Genomic DNA, 26,021 nt, shown 5'->3' on the forward strand with positions numbered 1-26,021 from the left:
GTAACTTTACTTGATTGAAGGTTTCTTGGTCTCCGTCAGTTGCGCAAACGTCATAAACACATTTTTCGAAATAATCCTGCACATCAACAGCTTGGTGACATGTACTAAACACTCCATTTCTGTTGGTGAGCATTCCGCAGTAGTTTGCACCTCCCCTGTTACCATGGAAACAGCATTAAGCTTAATGAAGCGTGGAACATTTTGGCGAGAAAATACAATATGTCATATTTAATGCATAAAATAATCAGGTGAAGACTAAAACCAGTTTCGAATTACAACGGTTTCTTTCTTACATATTCAACTTTGAGCAACAATATATTGACTGCACAATTCTTGATCAAAACATCTCACCATTTTTCAGTGTCCCTTTGAGAACAGACGGGGTCCGGCGGCACGCCGTATTCGCAACTTCCAACCACATAACTCTGACCAAACTCGTTGATGTCAGTTGTAGGCGTTCCTGATGACGTCACGAGGTCATCGTCCGGGTTACCGTTAAAGTTTCCGCACAAGCCTTGGACCTGCACGAGGTTGTAAAAATAGGTGGTTCTAACAGAAAATAACTTGCCCGAGATAACTAACTTCCACCACATATATGTATTAACCATATACTCACCATTAGTCGAAATAAAGAGGAAAGTACTCATAGAACTTTATAACTCTATTGCTAGTACCCGTTAAAAATTAGGTGATAACGCATTATTTTGTTTTAGTGAAAACATATTAACATCTCAAAACGTCATAAAATACTATAACATTTACCTGTCCCATGTAGGTGTTTGGCGCTCGAATTAGCAAACCATTTCCATTGAATCTAACAACGGGACCATTTGTCATGGTAAATATGACAGCTTGTCCAGATGGTCGAATGGTGAACAGAGGATGGTCGTATTCTTGGACTACTTGGTCATTAACCTAGGAAGAGGGAAAGAGTTTCAGAAAATTATTCGAAAGAACACTTGGTACAATTGCTTTCATGCAAATGCTATTGTCCAGCCTAAGAAATCAATGGACGCTCAGGAGTTATAACAATGGAGAAACAGTTAAGACAAACAATGGCGAAAAACGATAACTACTGTATATACCTTAACAACTTGATCTTTCTCAAGCCGAACCACAATATCTCCCGATAGCCTAATAGTGATATCTCGAAGGTAGGAGACTCTGGTGTGACCTCGCCTGTGTTCATTGGTGGTTTCAATTGAAAACCACCTGGGATCCGACTGCTCTAAAGTGTGTGTGCGCGCCATGTAGTAGCTGCAGTTGCCTTGGAAGTCGATCTGTCTGTCACTGTCAAACATCTTGTAATGTGGATCTCCCCAGGCCCGACATATTCCAAATCCTGGAGATAGACAGACAAGTAACGTGAAAAACTTTTCCGGAAGTACAATATTTCATTATTATGCATACACATGCAATTGATTTAGTTTATTTTTTCCTTCGTCTCTAACCAGTTGGAATGCAAGCTCTTCTCCCATCATCATCGCGACTACACGTCTCCCCGTCGCCACACCGCGTGTTGACGCAGTTGACTTTTCCGTCTTCGCACGTACATTTCCTCGAGCAAGATGAAGTTGAATAGAAGCTTTCTCCATTCTGAAAACAAGGAATTTGTAAATGACAGGCTTGTGATTTCTACAGAGTTGTTATTTTCGCCAAGTATAATTAATAAGGCAACGATTATGACGTATAACCGGTAATCGCGAAGCAAACGAGTAACCAGTACTCAGAGCTTGTTTATACAGTAGTAGGACATCTCTGAAATTTATAGTCAAGCTATATTTAAGACTTGCAAAAAAGCGCTTAAAATGTTAATCATATCATAGACATAGAGGATCAACTATTTCTTATAGGATTTTTGAATACGAATAAAGCTTAATAACTCCAGGCACTATACGTGGATCGCTCATATAAAGGAAGCTCGGTGTGCGGTGTATTATTATTTAACGCTGATAATAATTATAATAACTAAGCAATTATGAATTATTACTGGTCTGTAATCGTAGCTTGTTTGTACCCATCAAAGCATCTTTGACTTTATTGTCACAATATTTGAGGCTTGCAAAGAAGCGCTTAAAATGTAAATCATATATTATAAAGAATCAATTATCACTGAGAAGCTTCTTGTTGTAATAAAGCCTGTTAGACAACTCCAAGGCAACATATATAAATAGCTTAAAAGGTAGAGTGATGTGCGGCATTCTGCGGCAAATAGGCGGTGTGTTATTGTATGACTACAGTTGGGTGACCACCTAAAAGTTTTCGGTGCTTTGGGGCATAGCTTGTTTGTACTTTGACTTTTGTATCACAGCATCGATGGCAAATGTATGTGGTAATTTTCTAATTACCTTGTAAACCGACCATATACATCACCTTAACATCAGATTAAACGACTTAAAAGACTTTCATTCAAGTATGAAGACGTAATAATCTGGCCGGACACCCGGTATGCAAACGTTTTTGAGGTTGTTTTGCTGATAGAATTGCAAACTTACTTACAAAGTTAACACAGGCGGGGCATGGTCTCTTTTATGACAAAAAACAACATGTACGAAACAAGTAATTTAGGTTGTTCATCTGAGAATAAATCCAAAAAGTACGCTGTACATTTTCTTGTAAAAAAAAACATAAAATGGTTTGTAAGTAAGTAGTAAGTTTAGTTTAGTTTGTAAGTTTCTAAAAATAATACCGAGGATTACTTAAACTTATACATAAGCCAATTCATACATATTCTCATATATGCATTGGTGTCAGTTCTTGATTACCTTGTAGTATTTCCCTTGGAAGGTACATCCGCAATCCGACCGTTTGACACACGTGTCGCCGGAAAGGATGTATCCGTCGTTACATTCGCATCCCTCGACGCATTCCTCTTCACATTCGGAGTCGTCTTCCAGTCCGCACGTTGCTGGGCAACGGGAAGTGCAGTCGGAGTAGCGGGAGTTTTCTCCGCATATCAGCGCTTTAAAGATAGAAAATTGCACCACATTTAATGAAAAACATTTATCTGCAATTACAAGTCAGTTAATACTGACGTCATATCATGAAGTCATTTAAAGTCATCCAATGTTGCTCGTAAGTAGCTTGACTCAATGCAATTACGCAGACAATTACGAGACTTTCAAAACAACAGCGATCAATTTGAAGACAAATAAATAACCCGACTCTGCTTCCCTGTATATGCTTTTAACACGGTAAATATCTCATTGGAAATGCTGCTATGCACTTACGTATTCCTGCCTCGACTCTCCAGGTGGGACAGAGTGTAGCCCCCAAGTCTTGGCAGCGTCTTGCGTATGCCCCAACGTTGTTTTCAATTGCAGTTTGAGCGTCACGGTATGCGCAAGCATCGAAAATGCAATCCTGTCGTAATAAAGAAAATTCATTGTTTAGAATATATGGTTCCAGCTAGTAGGTTTAAGCGTACAACGAATTTTTTGTTCCTTTTGTGGCTATTTTTCGAAATTACATAAGACTTTCCTTTTCGTGTGAGCTGTTTCTTTTATAAAAACAGTTTTAATCACAATAAAAAAAATCATATATAATCCAGGAAATAGCTTTGCTTTTGGTTCCAACTAACCACAAACCAAAAAACGCGCAACAAAACTGAAAACTCACTGATAGGAAAGGAGCAGGGTTGAGTAGGGAATGGCAGCGAGAAAAGCATCCGTTCTCTTCCGATACTATCGAGCAGAGATTTGCGTAACTAGCTCTTTGAAGCGCTGGACATTCTTCGTCCTGTTCTGGACGGTGTGGTCGACAACTATAAATGAAGTTCAGGTATGTTTAAGTGACTTTGTTGTTGACGAAATCAGACGCAATTTTTGTCAGCGAAGTTTCGTTATATTGCTTGTTTTTATAGCGATCAGTTATTTATCTGTTTGTATAAATAACTGTAAAATTTGAAAATAAACTGAATAAATTGTTACAGGTCAGTTGATTTTATTCTTATAACAGATTCAAATTGAGCTAAAATTTGAACTTGGTAATTAAAACTTACCCTCGTTCAGTGTTAGTTTGAAACTGATTGGCAAACTGCGAAATATCAGTAATGGTGGCCCCGGAGTTGATATCTTGGAAGTCGTCGTCCGGATTACCGTTGTAGTTACCACATAATCCTGATAACAAAAAGATAAACAAGACTATAAATAAAGAACAAAATTTAAAAGGCGTAGGCCGGGCAACAGGTATAGCACCACCTACACATATTCCACGCCTCTTAGTAGCTGTTAAATAGTCTCAAATAACAGGTTAGTTGTTGCTGCAAAAATAACAGCTTTTCGTGTCTGAGACAAATAAAACGACCCACCTTGAACTTTCTCGGCGAATCGGCGTGGTAGACTCAACGTGAGATAAGCGTCCCCGTCGTAAATAATAGTCAAGTCGAAAGGTGTCTTTATTTCGACGAATCTGCCACTCAAACGAATGGTTACGTCGTCATCAACATATGGAAGGTTTACTCTTTCTCCCCCGACCTATGATGAATATAGCTTGTTTGACATAAAACTAGTTTTACTAAATATATCGTGAACTAAACGTGGCCCACCGTCTACCAAACACTACCAGGTGTTATTCATCATTTTGTCGAGATGTTTTTGAACGTTTTGTTTAATATTAAAAATAGAATTATCTTCAGAAAAATTACATAAGCTTTCTAACTTAAAAATATTGTTAAATTATTTATTTTTCGACAAAGTGTCCACCCATTGACGTAACGTTGACGGCAAACGATGACGTAATGTCGATTGTATCGGTATGACGTAAGGGAATATTTACGTACCGCAACGACCCTTCCCTTCATAAGTTCAATCACAGCACTGTCCCCGATTCTTACGTAGGCCTTGCCCAGCCAAGACACCCTTGGGTTGTTCCCCCTTACTTCGTTGTCAACCTGGAATTAAAATAAAGAAATTTGAACTTTTTGACAAAAATCGCAAACAATATATCAATTGTAGGTTTTTAGAATTTTTCAGTAAACTTTGTATATTTCCATGTACTCATTTTTCTTCTATCTTAGGAATGAGAAATTTGAAAATAATATTCTGCATCGAATGAAATTTTCTATTCAGTTTCCCATGACATATTTACTGTAATGCAGTTAATTTCATACAGAGTATTACGCTGTACCTCGACACTAAAACTCGGGATTCCGGCCGCTCCCCTCACATTTCTAACCAACGTGTAAGTACATGTGCCCTGGAAATCATAACGCCTTCCATCAAAGGTTCCGTAATGTGGATCACCAGCAGAGTAACAATAACTGACTTCAGGAAGTTCAGGAGCTGTAACAAAGTAACAAGTTTGAAAAGCGTTGAACGTATCGTTAGTCTTGGTTATTTTAGCTGGACTAGAAACAGATAACTGCAGATGTATAGACCATTAGACCTATATGCATAGAAAAGTCTTGTAAAACGCCAACTTTTGATTGCAAAATTTACCATCGGCTTGAATGGCCCTCCAAGACGCTGTGAAGCCTTTCGTTTGTACGATGTTGTCGGAGCGAAACTTGGTTGTAAGACTTGGAATATTAGAACGGAATACCCTGCGGACTATAGTGCCGCAGAATCTGTGGATCCCCGTGTTTCGGTTTGTCCCATTGTATATCTGAAGCAAATTTGAAATTGTCTTCAAAACGAAAAACTTTGAAACCAAGGAAAATCATTTACACCGATCAAGATGGTAAGGTGCTTCCGTGTGCATTGTACATGTTATGGTGTTTAATTGACGAGAACGATTGTTTTTTATAAAGCATTTACTTTATAGTTTACATAAATTATGAAAAATGTAAAATTCTAGGCTACATTCAAATAGAATGATACAGTTAGAAAAAATACCTCAATGTAATCAAATGGACACCTTTCTTGAAATTCCACATCAATGTCAGTAAACACGATCTCGATAATTTGACCTTGGTTCACTACAATGGACCAGGTACAGTCTGACGAAGAAGGGTAATCATTTGGGTAGTTTGGTGAGGTAAATTCTCCGGATTGCTGCCCAGTGATTCGACCTCCACAACCTGCGGAACGTGATACTTTATTAATTGCAAACTCACAAAATTATTTAACGTAACCACGTCAGAACATGCAAAGATTTCGCCCAGAGCCAACGTGACCGACAATCATGTAATTCTCTAATAAGGAGAAAGTAGGTTTAGGCAGAAAGTGGTTATAGATTACTTAGATCTTAGAGGATTCATAACAAACATGTGTTGAGTGTTGCAAACTTGTATTTGTTTTGTAATCGTTTCGTATAATAGCAATCAACAGATTTTTTATAGAGAAACGCTTAACCTTGTGTACGTTGCTTAACCTTAAGCTTACCTTTACGGGGACTTAATATTTACAAACAACAAAAATATCCAAGTGCCGGCGACCTTAACTGTATCTTCTACCAGAGGGTAATTTGTGGCTACGCGACGACGGCATAAAAGCTTACAGTACCGTACTTATGACTTACCGATACTTCGAGTTGCTACGCATGAGGGAATGTCATGTGACCAGTCTCCGCTGGTCAAACAGACGAGGGTAGCTTGACCTTGAATGTCGTAGGAGCTGTCGCAAGTAAAAGTGACCCTTTCACGCACATTCCAACGGCTTTTGGTGGACGATACGACCCCATTGGAAGGATTGGCAAAACCAGCGCAACCTAATTCAATTAAAATGAATTAAGTTTATAAAGCCAATATCAAAGGTTTCAGAAGGAACAGCGAAAATCAGAATTAACATACAAATATGAAGGTTTCCATCAAACCCAGTGCTGGTTTAGCTTCAATTACACGCATATCTTATCCTTTGACTTATATTAAATTACATAAAATGAATACAAAACCATAAAACGCCAACTGACTCATCATACGTTAAATGCATTTATCCGGAAAAAGCGTAAAATGAAGTGCCAATCAAAAAAACACGTTTTATTTTCATCGAATTTCATCCTTCTCCAGACGAGTCTATTTTGCCCTGGGGCAGCAAATTTTCCAGCAAAACAAAACATCCTTTATCGTACCAGACTGCGGTTGGGAATCGTTTAATGCCAAATCCTATGCGACGATATCTCGGCATTCCTATTTTAAACTGCATTGGTATTTGTGGAGAATTAACATTTTAAAAGACTTTGAAACTTCATTTATAAAGATAATTTCGTGCGTTTACGGTTTGTCGTTTACGTCATCTGGCATTAGAAAATGGGTGTAGGCCCGGGTGATGACGCAATTGAGGTTGATTGTAAAAGTTTTTGATGATGTTTGTCAAAGACGTTGATCATAAAGTCGTAAGCTACAAACGACTTGAAAGAAAAATGATTTTGTTACTCACAATTTTTCGTTCACGGTTTTAAGCCGGCACCAGAGCCTGAAGCAAGGGATAGTCATAATTTTACTTTTCCTTGGTTTAAAAGCTATAGCAGAAGAGGTGTAATAACAAGTCAAGAAAGGTACAACATTAAAGCTAACAATATTAGCAAGAATTTTATAATTAGATGGTGTGACGAATTACAAAAACGTTGACCAGCATAACTTATCAAACCTCCTAATTTTAAATGAGTTCATGTTTAATTACTTTTTGGAACAGATTAAATGCAATAATAAAGTAAAACTGAGGACCTCCCCATACTTAAGGGTGAATCTGTTAATCCGTATATCAGGTGTAGCATTAAAAATGGCAACGTTTAGTTATTGGAACAGACATTAGAGAAATATTTTTGGAACAAACTTCAACAAACCTAGTCTGATACATCTAGGTGGGTTGCCATCCCATTGTCCATTCTCCAAGCAATTGATGATGGCTGGACCTCTTAAGTCATAACTCTGAGGACAAGTGAACACTATCGACTCCCCCGGGTTCCAGGTCGGTTTCCCCGGGGACAGTGCAATTGTCGGAGTCTGAAGGAGGGGCTGCGGACAGGTCCTTGTCACAGGGCGTGTGGGCGCTGAAAAACATAAACTGTTTAGCCGAAAACGGAAACAGGTCAGATAGATGATCTCACTGATAAACTTAACACAAGCAGGTGGCGGTCACAAAACCAACGACCAACAGCAAGCACACCAACCAAACGACTGCCACAATAATCTGTAAAACCAGCACTTTATCATTTAAATATTTTAACAGAAAATAAAACTTTCGGGTTGACGTCTTAACACAATTAAATAGTCATTCCTTGAAAGCAACCAAACAGTGATAAAACGATATTTGGCATTAAACCTAAAAGCCAAATATAAAACGAATATTAGTACGTGCCTTATCTGATGATATTACTTACCTCTGTCGCAACAGTACCGGACTCTATAATCCTTGCAAGTTCCCGGTTGGTCGGAATTTCGGCACGACAGGCCATAAGTCAACGACTGACGAATGATGTCACTTCCGGTAGGAAACCCGGTCCTGCCGACAAACTGTATTTGCATCCCGGTTGGATTATCACATGCGGAGTCGGTCTGTCGTCTGTGTTCTTCAAGGAGTTCGTCGTCACCTCCACGAGACGGATTGTCCACATCCACCCAAGGACCCCAAGCGTCGAAAAAGCAGAATCCAATGACGTTGGATTCTTTAACAAAAAAGGATAATAATGCAAAATAATTTGTTTTCATTCTAGTAAACGTGAAAAATTCAAAACGACATTTTCGGGGCATTAATTATTTCATTAATGACTGTTTAATTGACTTGGTGCAATTATTGCAACCAAACAAAGTTCATGAAAGAGCTTAACCGAAGCTATGTAGTTTGTAAAACAGAGTTTTCAAGCGGAAAACTAATTAATTTTATAAATTTAAAAACATTATGAACAAGCTTACATTACAGATTACTTTTTCCAGGCCTGCGATTTAAAAGTTTTCAACTTAACGTTCATAAATATTTGATTTTTAGATTAAAGAATTGGTTCAACTTACGAGGTTCAGCGCAACGAAATTGGAACTGGATGTACTTGGCAGTTCCTGGACACGGATCTCCATAAGTCCTGGTCGTCGCTGTAAGGGTACAGGAGTTCTGCCCGTTGCAAGCTCTGAAAATTCTCCGAAACGAGGAAGCAGCCTCGCAGTCAGTCCTCTGTGGCTGAGAAGATGGGATGCGGCAACTGTGAGTTAAAATATAAGTTCGTTAACATGAACCTGTATTTCTATATTCCAGTAAACGCCGCAAAAATGTCTCATGGCACTTATTCTGGCTTACGAATTTTTTGGTGACACACGGGTCAACCGCCAACTTAAAAGAGTTTCCCTTTTTTTTCGTTACATAAGACACTTACATAACACCACAGAGCCATGCAAAGGCAATTATGTGTGTACGCTATAACTTATTTTTTCAGTACTCACGTACATCTTTATTGCATGCAACATACACACAAACACTTATAGCGGCATAAAAGGCATTATAACACTCACGTAGTTGGATCTGCTCTACCGTAGAAAGCATCCTCGATAAACATCACGTGACTTGGATCTTGACAAGAGATTGTCTTCGTTTGACCCTGACATACATCGGCCCGGAATGAAAAACGAGAAGTCGGTATTAAATTGGACGCAGCGTAGTCTAACGCAACGCTTGTTATCAATAAGGCCCCGACAAGAACCTTAGACACCGAATTCGCACATCTGCTATCTCCAAACATAGTCCTCTGAGTACGGTTTATTTACTGCCACACTCTTGGCTGGCAGCAGATTGGATAAATTGCGCGATAAACCCGATCTATATACCGAGAGCAGTATTAGCTAATCACACTTCAGGCTATTATAGCGGTCGGCTAAAAAAAGAAACCTCGACCGTTTTTTATTTCTTTTTTCATAAATTTGTGCTTGTATTTTCGCTTTTAATCAGAGACGATCGCATGTAACCGGATCAAAGAAGTCTTGCAACCACCAATTATTGTGACATTACGTTGATATATTGCCATTTTGTGCGGTGCATTGCACTTTGCACGTTTCAGAGTACCTGGACTTCCTGCGCTGGAAAGTTCGATAAAAAATGCACCTTTTGTATTGTCGTGTGATGAAACAAGTTTATGATATAGGCGGCGTGACGTGACGGAAAGTGGTGTTTGTAGTCTGCACATATGATACTCTGTTGCTCAGTTTCATCTACATCAACTTCATCCTTTGATGTAGTTTTATATTTTAAATTTATGCCTTTGCAAAACCAGCTGGCATAATTTTTGCGGCATAAATTAGCTTTTTATTTTTTAGCGATGCTCAAAACAGGAAAATAAATTCAAAGCAAGCAAACATTAAGCTAAAAAAATGTGTCATTTTTCCTACAAACATGTTTGCGTTGGTAACGAACGGGAACTTCCATAAACGTGGTATAGCTTTTGGGATTATGCAATTATATTTGAACTATTCGAGGAAGACTTACCAGCACCAGATGGTACAGGTTTTAGTATGGGTAAGATAGATGGTACGAAAAATGCCGTGTCATCTAAACAATACAGAGTCCTTGCTGAGTAACATTATATAAAAGTTTGAAAATTGAATTGAATTGGAAGTTGAGAAGTTGTCGGCCTTGCAAATTTGAACCTATTAAAAAACTTTACTTTCCTTCATAAGTGAAAGGAAAAGAAATGATTTAAACAAAATTGAGGCAAGGCATGTTTTTACAAATAACTTCGCCTTAAGCGAGATAATTTTCTTTCAAATGTTTACGCTAAACTACTTTGATTTGCAGAACCAAGATGGGCAAAAATACTAAAACCGAGTCATTGATGCTTTAAATTCGAATAGTCGTTATTCTTTATATGAAGTGGCATTTATGAACACTCTGAAACAAGCAAACCGCACATTATAACATAATTGATGAGAACCTTTGTATATAGCCAGGATAAACGAGAGAATTTCCGCTGTGGCGACTTGTGGGGAAAATATCCAAAAGTTTGGTCTTTCTGCTTGAGGCAAGAATTTCAAATTTACCGATTATTTTTTTAATAGCGATGATCTGAAAGGCGTGATCATAGTAATTGTAGACTGAAAATATCAGTCTACAAACTAAATTTTGAAATGCGTAGACTAGCCGAAAAACGTATGTGTAAATTTGTTGAAAAGCAATTTAAAAACCTGACAACGCAAATGAAGAAGATTGCGTGGTTGGTAGGTGTAGCTAGGAAAAAGACGGTAAATAAGTAAAGGCAACAGTGCAGCGCACATTGAGTCAACTGGAAACCACTTGACAAAAACAAATACAGGTAAATTAAACATAGCCCATAATTTGGCTAAACATCAAACTTACAGGTATTTTTGTGGTTTATTATTATCGGCAAAATACATGCTTACATGCTTACATGCTTTTGATTTAAATTTGGCCTAAACGAATTGCTTTTTGTATTAACCATTTTCATTTATTACAAGCATGTACTCTGCTTACAGAACGTTTTTTGTGCTTGTTTTTTATGAATAAATATACTTTTAGAAAGATATATTCTAAATTTATGTATCGTGTAAGCATACACGTATATATGTACTATATGTAACATCATCAAAAGTTTTAGCACTTCTCATTTGGTTTATTACAGATTTACAGTAATAACATTTAATCAATATTAGGTTACATTATTAATGATCAAGCTACTACATATAGTTAAATGTCAACTGCACCATTTAATTACTAAAAATATTTTACGTTTGATGCCGATTAACACAAAATTTACACCATACCCATGGAACAACAAATTGTAAAGCAAACGAAAGTCAGTGTGACGACTTTTACCTCTGTGGTGATTCAAACACGACACTGCTTACAATAAAACGTATTAGATGACAAAAAAAACAAGACGTTAAGCGACAGCAGAGAGCAAGCGAGTTTGATGACGAAAAACACGTTATCTATAACGTTTTGAATATTAAGGAATATTTTGCAATTACAGTAATTTCTGATGGGAATGGTTGTACTGTAATGCTCTGCCATGCAACTATGCTTGGGAGTGTATTATTACTACCAAACTTTGTAATCGTCACGAAGGCTACAACCGCTATTTACAGAGGCATGTTATAGGTTTAGAATTAAATTAATGAACAATAAGAATTCATACACTACTCATATTACTGGTTAAACTTAGGACGTGATGTCATTTCCATCACCGCTCGCTTGAAACTCCTCCGTCAAAATTACAAAACGACAATTTGTAGAGATTAGCAAATATGGCAAAAGTGGTGAAAATAACCGTGCGTAATAAAGCAAACTATAAATAACATTAGGCAAGGTTGTAAGATGGCAAATATGCGAGCGATAACTAGTTAACTACATATAAAATAAAACGCACCCAACACACACAGATCCATCCCATGACGGCTCCTTGACACGCGTCGATATTTTGATCACTAAGTTGCAAATCTAATGAACTTGGAATTCGATCGCTAAGCACAGCAGACACCACAGCGGTTCCAACAAATAGAAATGAGTAGGACGAGAAGACGACGTCCCAAGGGAAACTCTCATCGACGAAAAAAGGTTTGAAGGAGCCGTAAACGCTTAACATATAAGCCTACACACGAAGAATATCAAACAATATAATCCTGAAGCTTGCGCGCTTGATGTTGGGACATGTTTTACAGAAAAAGGCAAGCAAGTAGGCCTATTCGTTTAAACGACACTTTGTAAACGCATTTAAGTACAAGTGAAGTTAGGCCTATTTGCATAATACAGACAAAGGTGACTTCTATGTAACATGATAATCGCAAAAGGTAAAGAGAGCAAGGAATAAAAGCGATGATGAGCACTGCACTGCAAGTATTTATAAACAGGGAGAACTACAAGAGGTATATAAGAAAATATGACGTCATAAAGAGATTGCGGTTAGCAGCAAAGTGGGAGTACCCAAGGATAGCAAAATATTATAAGCGATGAACGCGCACAAACGCTTAGGAAATAGTAATACGAACTGAGTAAATGCTATCGATAGAGTGAAAGCTATAAGCGCTTGAACACGCGGCGACGATGTAGCGAAATGGGCTGATTTACGGAAAGATCACTCAAAGTAATTCTCCTTCCGGTCTTACCAGAGGAATTAGTGTCGAAGCAGGTTGCCAATGGCGCGTGAACCATTAATATCTGTGGCAACTTGGCCATCTTGTAAATTATAGCCTGTTCCGTTGCAAAAAACACTCTTTAAGAACTTTAACTGTCAGTACGACATCCTATAGATAAATGAGCAGTTGCAAAATAAAAAAACGCCATTGAAACGATTGCAAATAACTTGCTTGATGCTTGACGAAAAACGCCGTGGTGGCCTATGTTGTTCAGTCATGCGCTGCTTGTTAAAATCGCTTTTCTCGTGGAACCTGAGGCGGCTACGTCATGAAACGCTCTTTGCATTTCGTCTTTAGAAATGTTTGTGACTGTTATGCTGACGAGTATGAAACCACGGACCCAATATTTTCGATGAAATTCAAGAGAAATCAGATCATCAGAGTAGAAGGTACTAAAATCCGTGGTATGATATTTAACTTGAGGTGCTAAGGACAGGTTGTTTAAGCGTATTCCTTAAAATAACGTTCTTAAAGTGAGGGGCAAGTCCAAACACAAGTTGGCCTTAAATCAACGAGTAGTTGTTAGTACGTATACCGGAGAAAGTTTCGTACAGATATGTACTGAATAAAAAGTTATCACCAGTAGTATATGGCAAGAAACTTACATTTTTGGCTTAATTATTACGGGAATCGCGGCCATTATTTCGTCACAATATAAAAAACAATGTGGATCACTCAGGTGTATGGATCAAGGATGAATGCAATGTTTCGTGTTACCGACAAATACAGTAATAGATATAATTAAAGCGTTTTTAAGTGTATAACTATAACATTTGCGTCAAGTAAGCTTGAACTTGCTTACCGTTGCTGTCTTAGTGACTGTAGATGCTAAGCTACATCTCACCAAGCTTCGTCTCGGCTGTTGGAGCTAGCCTAGTCCAATATCAGTAATTGCCGTAAATACAAGAATGCCTTACCAGTACATGTACTGTCATCTGTGACATTTCTATGTTGAAAATATAGATTACCTGCTACTAATTACCAATACATGGAGACTTAGCCTAATCCTTGATTCCATCCAAAATGCTTTAGCTAACCTACCAATCTTATCATTACTTGATTGCTATCATACTTATGCAAACCACAGTCATCAAGCATGTTGTTTTTAAATTGTGAGGTCATAATGACCAACGCCCACATCGTCATAAAACGCAAACTTGCGATGCATTTTTGGCAATGTAGTATCTGCTTCTACAACATAGTATAAAAAATCTTTTATCCGATATACTTACAGGAAACTATTGTTTGATTTAAGGCCAACTTGTTTTTGGTCTTGCCTCGAATTATTATAGTATGGCTTGTTTAATAGAACGTCAAACAGCCTATGCTTTGACTCATGACTTGAAATAGTTTTGTCTTTTCGGGAAAACTTAACTTGACTTGTGTTTTAGTGCTTAAAAAGCTCGACTTGACTCGTGTCAACGTAGAAATTTCGGTTGTCTTGACTCGAGTCACAAAACAAGTTATTTTAAATCGTTTTAGAATCGGTTTTTATACTTGAGAAAGAATTTATTCAAAAATCACGATGCAATGCATTCCGTTGAATGCGCAAAAGCGTTAGAAATAGATGAAATCAGATTTAATGCTTGTATTTACGTTACGATTATTCAAAAAGCCGTTTATTATTTATCGACCTAAAACGAAAAATAATTCGTAAATAGTGACTTGTATGTGACTTGGCATGTGTCAAGACTTCGACTTGATAAACGTTACTGACTCGGCTTGACTTGACTTGGGAATGTAATTGAAATGACTCGACTTGACTTCAACCTGCGCTGTTAGTGACTTCACTTGTGTCACTACAATTAAGACTTGTTTCCATCACTGCTACAAGTACAACCACATTGCTACAACGTTATCATGAGAGACAACAAACCCTATCAGACTAGGAGACGCCCGTATGAGATGTCATTCCGAAATAAGTGTTGCCTGCTTGTTTTGCCTATATTATTGGGTGTTGAATCTGCGTTATAAGAAACATCTTAGCAATTGGTAGAGCTGATAGCCAAATGAGAAAGCTTGGCAGTTAAAGCGGTTATGTAATCACATTTCAAATTTATCCTGACAGATAACCTCAGCTTTACCAAAAACACGCACTTTTGATCCATCGACAGATTTGCAGTAAAGTCTAGTTGAAGTCATGCAACCAGATTTTTCGAAGACAGAACGTCACAATACGTCCAATCGTCCAGTATAGTAGGTGTAGTAGTAGTATTTGCTTCAAGTAGGCTACATAACTATATAAAAATTCGTCCAACACGTTATTCAAAACGTACAATTGTTTATTCCATTCTATTATTACCTTAAAAGGTTTAGGAGAATAAGTGCATGTTAATAAGGTCTGAATTGTCTTAACTAATTGAACATGGCGTTGTAAAAGATCGCACTGACAATACAAATAGGAATATTTCATCGAAAAAAATTCAAAGATTCCAGCAGACACGGCATCTAGTTATTTAAATAACATTATTTAAAAGTAATAACATAATCTAAAGCTAATCTACAGTATATCTAAGTTCAGTTTAACTATAAATAGCCTAAAAATGCGTAACCATTTTTAAAACCTGACCGCCTATATATCTTCGGCAACTGGTTGCGTAACTTATACGAGTATCTATATCTATACGTGACCTCGTATTTATGGTGAAGTACACTACTCAGCACTATTACCAAGTTATATAGGCTGGTGTTTATAGTACAGTAATAACATTTGCAATTATATAAGAGACTGTTCAATAATTTTTTACATTCTTTTATCATTTAACGATGAGTAATGCATGTGATTACATTACGTATGAAAATGGTACTGACGTCAGTAATCAAGCCGTAAGTAACAAGACAAAATGTTTTTTTACACAAAGCAGTTTTACTATAAAACAATTTTCCGTCAATTTTTTTTCATTGATGCAGATACTGAAAGTGATAAGGTAACGCTTCTGTTTGTATGCTGCCATGCCAGTGCCAAGTACCAACGCGGCTCTTATTGGATTTTCTTCTGGATTTGTTGGTTTTTGTATTTATGGATGGCTGATCTATGTTTTCAGAGACTACCACATTCCGTGGAGGTCAATCTGGCCATGGTGGCCATGCAAGAAAAAGAAAGAAGAAGAAGAAGATATTTAATTAAATGACAAAAAAGAACATTTATTATTTTACGATTGCATTTTTTCTATATTAGACGTTTTTACGCATTGTCATATTGAAGTATTGCAACTGAAAAACATCATCCGGCATGTAATTTGTCAAAACCATATTTAATTTTTTCTTATAGAAAATCAACCAGAGAACATTCGTCTTCAGTATTTATTTAAGAAAAGAAAACTTCAAAGGGACACTAGTAAGCAATGTTTTTTCGATCAACAACGACCATCTTATAGATTGCCTGGTTTGAAAAAGGAAAAAAATTGAAAAGTTACATAAATATTACAGTTATCGATTTCACAAATCAAAATTATAAAACTTTTTATAACTCTTCTGTCGCATTGTTTTGCGTTTGTTTGTTTATGTTATGTTTGTATTTATGTTGCGTTCATTTTATTGCAGCATCACAATATTTTGGATTGGTTAAATGTACTTCTGTCCCTAATATACCTGATTATTGCTTCATAATCCATTTTGATAAAAGCAACATACAGACCATAATGAAAGATTTACAATGGTTGTGTCAGAAAATCTGTTATGTGAATATTTAATATTAATCAAGTGAACTGAAGTTGTGCAGTGCTGTGAGCTGTAGGCGACGTGGACATAAACAGTTTGATTTTGCGGTCAAATTATTGCTGCATTAACTTAAGGCGCCGTCACACCAAAAAATTCCATAAAATATTTGTTTGTTTTATTATACAATGAATTTACTAAAAGACTGATTACTCGACAAATCTTTCGTGGGGTTCTCTGAAAGTTTTTATGTCAATTTAGTATGCTTTGGACTACCATTCCATAAAATGCTATCAAAAAACCACGATTCAAACTTTTAACAGAGGCGCAAGTCGACACTAGAAATTTTGGCCTAATTCTACACGCGACCTGGGACATTGAAACACGCCAACTGCTAGGGTAATTCCCAGGCTAGAAAACAACACCAAATATGCTGGCTTCTGATTGGTCTATTTAAAGCCATACGTAATAGTCCAACAAATTCATAGAGATCTTAGCTTTAAGTGTTTGTCCGCCTGTTAAGCCATTTAATATCACGAGCCTACAAAATAAACTTTTAAGTTCATCAACTGAAGATATCAAAAGCCACAACAAATGACGTTGTTCTTTTGGTGAGCTGCTTCACAGCGACATTGCTCGGCAAGTTGATTTAGCGTTGCTATCTCTATAGATGTCAACAATGGAAAAATTATATTCAGTTTTCAAAAAAAAACCTTCAGTGAACCTGGGAGATGTATAAGAACGCCAGAACCCAGAAGTCTGGCAGGAAGACAGGAGTTTTCCGATGGTGCTGTGATTGGGCATTGTTTTGGTATGGTTTAGATTACGTTTGCTTAAGGGGAAAATGGTGGAATAATACCACTTTGAAAAAAAAAACACTTTTGAAATTGACATAAGTTCCTGAACAAAACCATGGCGACAGTCGCGGAAAAGTTTAATAGACACTCTAAGAACGAATTTTATTATTAACTGTACTTTATATAACTTTTTAAGTATCTGAAAGATCGTCACAAAAGCTAACACCCTGACGCATTCAGTGTGGAAAACGTGCAAATTGACCATCACATACGCCTTCGTGTGTTTTCGTTCTGCGACGAACATATCTTGCGCACGATAGCAAAATACTAACCAGAGAACAACAACTTTTAGGCATAACGAAGCATGTAAGTAACATCGTATAACGAACTAATGTTTCCCTATAGCAAGAAGCTCACCGTTTAGGAAACGACGTTTAACGTTTGCATTGTCATTTGCCATCGAGGTAATGTCGGTGTTGGGCTAAACCCAACCTAATGTGGCGTAATGTTTGCGAATAATAAAAGCTAAGTCACCATCAAGGAACCAGAAAGCAATATAATACATAGCACAATAACACAATACATAGTAAAGGGACGATTAATTGCATAACGAATATTATTGAGAGCCCTGTTTTCGATAAACTGTTCTAACAAAGTGTAGGCAAAGCGGTATGCACGACAGCGTGAAATGTAGCTCAAGAAATTAGCAATTTTTATAAGTTTGCATAGAACATAGGTCAAGACCACAATATATATGCTGTCGTGCGGACGCTTTTTTAGAGTGAACATGTAAATATAGATTATGTTTATCGGTACGGTTTTTCTTGAAGTGTATGTTGAAAGTGAAAAAGTGTATTCTTGAAGTGTATGTCTTGTTTTAATTGCACTGAGCCTATCAATTCAATGCAGTGAACTATGCAATGCAACTGCAATGAGCTTATCTTTGTACATGGTTTGTATTACCTGATGAGTGGCGCCTAGAAACAGTAATTATTGGTATTTGTGAAACTCGTATCCGGATATTAATTGGATAGTTTTATACCCGGGTTCATTTTCACCAAAGCAAGTTCAGCCAAGTTTCAATTTTTCATTTCAGCAGATGACATGTTTCAAACATCTTGAAACTAAAATCGAGAAGTCGAAGGTCGAAGGTCCAGCATGACGGGGTGTTTAAAAACAGAGCATTGACAAAGTAAGTAACGGGTAACCACAACAAAGCGCAACACTCAGTGTTTTATAGTTTCAGACTAGAGGTGATGGTGGCGCCAGAGAGCAAACGCTTATAGTAGCACGTTCTCTTGCAGTATTGAACAATGATCAATCACTACTTTGACTTGATGTGGGGATATATTTATAAAATATTTACCTTTTATACAAACCAATGAACAAAATTAAGCCAAGTTTAAGGTCGTAAGTTTTGTTACCAACAATTTGGTAGTTTATCGTTCGGTTTCCTGTCGCCAAATACAATTTTATTTCTCAACATCCAAACAAGATAATCAGCTTTTTAAGTGAGATTATTTATAAGCAACATCTATCGGAAGCTATTTTGGCAAAATAAGCCAGCCAAGTATTTGCGACAATATACAACAAAACTTTTAGTTATAATGAAAACATGATAAAATGCATTTTTATTCTTTATAGTCAAAGGCTTCGGAACTACATTCAGCATAGGTCAAAAATTCTATTAAAATAAAGGGTGACAACTTCAATGCAAGACAATGCAGTCACGTAATCCGTTGTTAAAAGATATTAGTTTATATTTGGAGAATTGGTATATGCCACAAAGTTAATTTCACCTATTCAAGAAAGTTACATATAAGGTGGGAGGAAGATTTAGGTCAGGTTTAGGTAATTATGTTATGAGTTATGACATTTAAATTAACAAGTCGGTGTAAAAAGTTAACTTCAAACCTAACCTATAAGGTATTTTCTGGTAAAATTGTACCAGCCATTAAAATAGGGATGTCGCATATTTTGTCAGATCATGAAACTCGTGCATACATGTCTGTTTCACTTTAAAAATTCATTTGCTCTCTGTTACACAGTGTTATACATAAGTTTTATTAAATTTCAACTCAACGCGGCGGAGGCTTTATGAAGCATATTTTGAAAGCAACATGGCTTTCATGCTAAGCGTCCAAGATAACTGAAATTCTGGGCATGATTGCATATAGACTTTTGCATGCACAACCTATTCTTTTTAATAAAATTTTTACGCTGGATTCTGTATTTTGGGGTCGCCTTGCTGCACAATATATAGTTGATTAGTTTTGATTAATCTTTCATTTTAAAAATTCAGTTTGTCAAGTGGACTTTAATGCATGACGATGATTGCCATAAATTTCATAACAGAATCAAAGTTTGTTACAATAATTGGTGATTAAATTTATCGTTCTCCTGGTATATAATTTAATTGTTTCATTATGAATTCGTCTTGTTCTACAAAATTCACTAACGTAACCAAACCAAAAAATACAGATTTCGGAGGCAATGATGAGTTAAACGACAGTGTGGAATGCTGTGCCGGTTGACAACATATTGCCTCCACTCAGTGAAGCACCAGTTATTGTAATTTTGGCCGTGTCATAAACCTGATATTGCAATAAACATCTAAAAATATTATATATAGGAGTCTTTGTGCAATTTGTTTACTTCAAGGTGGAAAGTATGTTTATAGAATTTGTTTGTGGGTCGACACATGCTGAGAAATGAAAGCAATGTCCTATACTTTGCTGTAAAACCACAATTATATGGATAAATCGTTTTTCCGATTGTAATTGGAAGTTTTTATGCGCCCCTGGGAAGATATGGCACAGGTATAGAGTGCTGTAAGCAGTATAATAATTTTGATCAAACAACTAAACAAGGCTTTATGTGCTGTTTTATTTGGAGGAAAGATATACAAAAAGCTAGATTTAACTATATTTAGCGTTTAATTGAAGTTAGAATTGGATTAGAAAGTACATTTACATTAAGTTTAGGTTACTATGCTGTAACATTTAAGTTATAGATCGACGAAAAACCATGGAAAAGAGTTTTCAACGCACGGCATTTCCGGTGAAATAATGACAGCGTTTAAAATAGCGTTTTCAAATTACAGCAATCATGTGGAAATTTGTAAAGGACTATGCGGAATCCCAGCAACTGGCTGTCCGTACTCCTGATTATGATAAATTGACTTTTAGTCAAAAACTAAGTTAACCGCGGTGCTGATATTCAAATAATTTATCTGAATCAGACGAGATTAATTGAATATATCAGTTTCACGCCGCTGCCAGATAATGCGCAGATATAGGTAATGCGCAGTATGAGGCATATTTGGCGCAATGAGATTGGTCAGATTTGAAGGCGTTGTCCTGCGTGAAGTTTCATCATTGGTGGATAATGATAAAAGAATCTTATAAAAGCAATCCTTATTGCTAATTCATTTCATACATTTGCGTTAATCTGGGAAGTAGACAACTTGTGATCAAGATGAACAAATCTTTTGTGATCTTCATGGTGTTTGCCTTGCTTGTGCTAGCAGCCGATCTAACGCCGGTACAAGGATTGCCTCCTCAGTAAGTAAGCTGGTTAACCCTTTAAATTATGTTAATTTTGTTTTTTTATGAATATTAAATAAGTCGTTATACGTTATTTTCTTATCACATCTAAGTTATAGTTACAAGATTGTTACCAGAATTCGCGTTTATCATTACATTATTACATATCGCTGGACATCGGCTTATGCTCAGTGTAAGGTGTAGCTAGGCTACTGTAAACAACCAGTTGTCGGAATTGAATTCTTAACATGCTTTGCAAACCATTTGTTAATAAGTTTAAAGCTGTTTTATTTTGCACCATCAGGGGTCTGAAAGATGCGGTCTTGAATCTTGACAACGATGGTGAGTATCCAGGGTGACCGAAAAAAACCTTAACGATTTTATTAGAACCTACAAAACTCCAGGAAATTAAGTTTTGTGCTACGTATGCAAGTTGAGTTGATTGCCCACTTGAATCCACTAAAAGCATACTTTGAAAGCAACATGGCTTTCATGCTAAGCGTCCAAGATAACTGAAATTCTGGGCATGATTGCATATAACCTTTTGCATGCACAACCTATTCTTTTTATTAAAATTTTTACGCTGGATTCTGTATTTTGGGGTCGCCTTGCTACACCATATATAATTAATTAGTTTTGATTAATCTTTCATTTTAAAAATTCAGTTTGTCAAGTGGACTTTAATGCATGACGATGATTGCCATAAATTTCATAACAGTATCAAAGTTTATTACAATAATTGGTGATTAAATTTATCGTTCTCCTGGTATATAATTCAATTGTTTCATTATGAATTCGTTTTGTTCTACAAAATTCACTAACGTAACCAAACCAAAAATACAGATTTTAGAGGCAATGATGAGTTGAACGACGGCGTGGAATGCTGTGCCGGCTGACAATATATTGCCTTCACTCAGTGAAACACAAGTTATTGTGATTTCGGGTCGTGTCATAAACCTGATATTGCAATAAACACCTGAACATAATATTTATGGGAGTCTTTGTGCAATTTGTTTACTTCAAGGTGGAAAGTATGTTTATAGAATTTGTTTGTGGGTCGACACAAGCTGAGAAATGAAAGCAATGTCCTATATTTTGCAGTGAAACCACAATTATATGGATAAATCGTTTTTCCGATTGTAATTGGAAGTTTTTATGCGCCCCTGGGAAGATATGGCACAGGTATAGAGTGCTGTAAGCAGTATAATAATTTTGATCAAACAACTAAACAAGGCTTTATGTGCTGTTTTATTTGGAGGAAAGATATACAAAAAGCTAGATTTAACTATATTTAGCGTTTAATTGAAGTTAGAATTGGATTAGAAAGTACATTTACATTAAGTTTAGGTTACTATGCTGTAACATTTAAGTTATACATCGACGAAAAACCATGGAAAAGAGTTTTCAACGCACGGCATTTCCGGTGAAATAATGACAGCGTTTAAAATAGCGTTTTCAAATTACAGCAATCATGTGGAAATTTGTAAAGGACTATGCGGAATCCCAGCAACTGGCTGTCCGTACTCCTGATTATGATAAATTGACTTTTAGTCAAAAACTAAGTTAACCGCGGTGCTGATATTCAAATAATTTGTCTGAATCAGACGAGATTAATTGAATATATCAGTTTCACGCCGCTGCCAGATAATGCGCAGATAGGTAATGCGCAGTATGAGGCATATTTGGCGCAATGAGATTGGTCAGATTTGAAGGCGTTGTCCTGCGTGAAGTTTCATCATTGGTGGATAATGATAAAAGAATCTTATAAAAGCAATCCTTGTTGCTAATTCATTTCATACATTTGCGCTAATCTGGGAAGTAGACAACTTGTGATCAAGATGAACAAATCTTTTGTGATCTTCATGGTGTTTGCCTTGCTTGTGCTAGCAGCCGATCTAACGCCGGTACAAGGATTGCATCCTATGTAAGTAAGCTGGTTAACCCATTGACGTATGTTAATTTTGTTTTTTTATGAATATTAAATAAGTCGTTATAAGTTATTTTCTTATCACATGTGTGGCGAAATAATATTTCGCACTATTGTTTGTTTGTTTTTCGTGCATCTTCCCACGCTTTTGTTATCTTTAGTTATCAGTTAACTTTTATTCTGTTTGTTATTTCTATTGATGATCTGATTTTATTGATTTCGCTTGTCCACTGTTTTTTCACGTTGTTTATACCGCCTCAAGTGTTTCGATGTGGTCCAGTGCAGATTCATACGTGTCCTGTTTTCGGTTGGTTTCCCGCATGGGCTTCGGGCGGGAGAGATGAGCTGGCGAGAAAAAGGTGGCTTTCATGGCAGTCGTGGTATGGGCGGTTAGGAAGAAGACCTGTCGTGGATGTTGGTCGCTCAGAACTGCCCTGGTTGCTTTATTATATTTTACCATTTTGATTGTAAAACGTGTGCACCGTAAGTCAAGCCCCAAAGGCGGAGTGGAGTGCTTTTAATCTGATATCGAAATACAATCGGACTTCATTAAAAGAGGCTTGTTGGCTTTGAGTGGGCCGTGAAAGCGATGGAGAAGGACCTGGCAATAGAAAATCTGTAACACATCTATAGTTACAAGATTGTTACCAGAATTCGCGTTTATCATTACATTATTACATATCGCTGGACATCGTCATATGCTCAGTGTAAGGGTGTAGGTTACTGTAAACAATCAGTTGTCGGAATTGAATTCTTAACATGCTTTGCAAACCATTTGTTAATAAGTTTAAAGCTGTTTTATTTTGCACCATCAGGGGTCTGAAAGATGCGGTCTTGAATCTTGACAATGATGGTGAGTATCCAGGGTGACCGAAAAAAACCTTAACGATTTTATTAGAACCTACAAAACTCCAGGAAATTAAGTTTTGTGCTACGTATGCAAGTTGAGTTGATTGCCCACTTGAATCCACTAAAAGCATATTTTGAAAGCAACATGGCTTTCATGCTAAGCGTCCAAGATAACTGAAATTCTGGGCATGATTGCATATAGACTTTTGCATGCACAACCTATCCTTTTTATTAAAATTTTTATACTGGATTCTGTATTTTGGGGTCGCCTTGCTACACCATATATAATTAATTAGTTTTGATTAATCTTTCATTTTGAAAATTCAGTTTGTCAAGTGGACTTTAATGCATGACGATGATTGCCATAAATTTCATAACAGTATCAAAGTTTATTACAATAATTGGTGCTTAAATTTTTCGTTCTTCTGGCATATAATTCAATTGTTTCATTATGAATTCGTTTTGTTCTACAAAATTCACTAACGTAACCAAACCAAAAATATAGGTTTTGGAGGCAATGATGAGTTGAACGACGGCGTGGAATGCTGTGCCGGTTGACAACATATTGCCTTCACTCACTGAAACACAAGTTATTGTGATTTCGGGTCGTGTCATAAACCTGATATTGCAATAAACACCTGAACATAATATGTATGGGAGTCTTTGTGCAATTTGTTTACTTCAAGGTGGAAAGTATGTTTATAGAATTTGTTTGTGGGTCGACACATGCTGAGAAATGAAAGCAATGTCCTATATTTTGCAGTGAAACCACAATTATATGGATAAATCGTTTTTCCTGATTGTAATTGAAAGTTTTCACGTGCCCCTCGTAAGACATGGCACATGTATAGAGTGCTGTAAACAGTATAATAACTTTGATCAGGCGACTAAACAAGGCTTTATGTCCTACTTTAAATTTATTTGCTGAAAGCCTAAAATCTTGTTTGCTATTTCCGAGTTCAAATTGTTATGTTAAACGACAACACGTTCTCCTTCAAAGTAATTAACAAGATATATCCTAACTTTAATAGTGACGCCAGGCATAACACTTACACATTAAGTCATTAACAAGAGTTGTATTACTGGCTACTCTGCAGTATGAAAGAAGATGTAAAAAAACATTCCATCGGTTTTGTATTTCCTTGGTCGTGCAGTTCAACAGCGTTGGTATAAAAATAAAATTTGGCGTCGAATATCCTCGCTCTTTCAATGTCAAATATATTGAGTAGGAAATTTTATGCATAAAAAGTTATAGTTATAACGCCAGTCTTTAAACGTAAAGGTGTGTTGGCGTTTTCAAATTATTCAACCGTGGTGGAAATGTCGAATTCAGGATCTTACTTTCAAAAAACGTGACGCAAAACGTTCATTACTTACTTCTGTTTAAAGTGTCTTGTCATAAACGTTGCGCGCTTTGACATGCGCATGCGCTGCATCAATAACAAACAGCACGCTCGTTGTTGGTCGTTAGTTAATTATCGTCAACAGTAAAAACTGAAGGATTTCCAAACTTGCCGGAATGCTGTGCTTTCACACAATTCTGACAGCTGTATAGAACTATATGGAGAATGTCAATATCTGCATTTTAATAATTTTTTCGACAAAAACAACTCAGCAAACCAAAAGTTTAAAAAATACTAAGTATCACCTACACCATGTCTATAAGGTTAAATATGTGCGTTGTGCCGAGATACGAAACTCGATGACTTGAACTTTGTGCGCTCGCTTGTTTTTAAAAAAAAACATCTACAGTTTTAACATTCTTAAAATAAAACAAGATTTATTTCAGTAGAAATACTTTAAAACTTTTAATTGTTACTACTACTAATCTGATGATTTTGATTAGAAAGTATACAGACAAAGAAGACAAATATAAGACAAATTATGTTAGTTCGCTGGGAGGCGCGAGTTAGCAACGAAGAGATCCTTAACCGTGCTTCATTGCCCAGTGTGGAAGCTGCCATATCTCGCTCCGCTGGGCAAGCCTCGTAATACAGATGGAGCCCTCTAGACTCCCTCGAACTTTGCTCAATGGGAAGCTTACCAATGGAAAAACACCACAAGGAAGACCGACGCCGCGCTTCAACTATCAACTGAAGTAATCTCTGAAACAAACCAACATCGACCTAAGCTCATGGAAGCAATTTGCAAGAAATAGAATAGTCTGGAGAAGTGCCGCACGAAACGGTACTATGCTCTTCGAAGAGAAGGCACTCACTGCTCACAACTCTTTCAAC

The 26,021-nt window shown here is 36.8% G+C and overlaps 2 protein-coding genes and 3 long non-coding RNA genes across 6 annotated transcripts in view; 4 read left to right on the top strand and 1 right to left on the bottom strand.

Annotated features, from left to right (window-relative positions):
- LOC143460943 (IgGFc-binding protein-like) overlaps positions 1-9,657 on the bottom strand; it is a 30,462-nt gene extending 20,805 nt beyond the window's left edge. The window contains exons 1-19 of the mRNA XM_076958635.1: positions 9,380-9,657; positions 8,888-9,072; positions 8,260-8,544; positions 7,723-7,929; positions 6,460-6,648; positions 5,835-6,019; positions 5,439-5,604; positions 5,128-5,282; positions 4,781-4,891; positions 4,310-4,475; positions 4,001-4,118; positions 3,619-3,763; positions 3,231-3,363; positions 2,766-2,962; positions 1,452-1,596; positions 1,086-1,342; positions 763-915; positions 352-521; positions 11-155 (exon numbers count right to left, since the gene is read on the bottom strand). Of these exons, the coding sequence (XP_076814750.1) occupies positions 11-155; positions 352-521; positions 763-915; positions 1,086-1,342; positions 1,452-1,596; positions 2,766-2,962; positions 3,231-3,363; positions 3,619-3,763; positions 4,001-4,118; positions 4,310-4,475; positions 4,781-4,891; positions 5,128-5,282; positions 5,439-5,604; positions 5,835-6,019; positions 6,460-6,648; positions 7,723-7,929; positions 8,260-8,544; positions 8,888-9,072; positions 9,380-9,606 (3,339 nt within the window). The 5' untranslated portion in view covers positions 9,607-9,657. The remainder of the gene's footprint in view (positions 1-10; positions 156-351; positions 522-762; positions 916-1,085; positions 1,343-1,451; positions 1,597-2,765; positions 2,963-3,230; positions 3,364-3,618; positions 3,764-4,000; positions 4,119-4,309; positions 4,476-4,780; positions 4,892-5,127; positions 5,283-5,438; positions 5,605-5,834; positions 6,020-6,459; positions 6,649-7,722; positions 7,930-8,259; positions 8,545-8,887; positions 9,073-9,379) is intronic.
- LOC143461311 (solute carrier family 22 member 2-like) overlaps positions 1-26,021 on the top strand; it is a 162,342-nt gene that overhangs the window by 93,390 nt on the left and 42,931 nt on the right. The window lies entirely within an intron of this gene.
- LOC143459795 (uncharacterized) lies at positions 10,763-16,721 on the top strand. 2 transcript variants are annotated; one of them, XR_013117781.1, is made up of 2 exons: positions 10,763-11,169; positions 15,920-16,721. It is a non-coding gene; the product is annotated as an uncharacterized LOC143459795 (long non-coding RNA). The 2 variants fall into 2 exon arrangements; XR_013117782.1 differs by lacking the exon at positions 10,763-11,169 and adding an exon at positions 15,393-15,835.
- LOC143460432 (uncharacterized) lies at positions 20,920-22,082 on the top strand. The gene is made up of 3 exons (XR_013117879.1): positions 20,920-21,026; positions 21,313-21,350; positions 21,852-22,082. It is a non-coding gene; the product is annotated as an uncharacterized LOC143460432 (long non-coding RNA).
- LOC143460214 (uncharacterized) lies at positions 22,809-24,434 on the top strand. The gene is made up of 3 exons (XR_013117836.1): positions 22,809-22,932; positions 23,751-23,788; positions 24,290-24,434. It is a non-coding gene; the product is annotated as an uncharacterized LOC143460214 (long non-coding RNA).

This window comes from Clavelina lepadiformis, chromosome 5, assembly GCF_947623445.1.
Source record: "Clavelina lepadiformis chromosome 5, kaClaLepa1.1, whole genome shotgun sequence".
NCBI lineage: Eukaryota > Metazoa > Chordata > Ascidiacea > Aplousobranchia > Clavelinidae > Clavelina > Clavelina lepadiformis.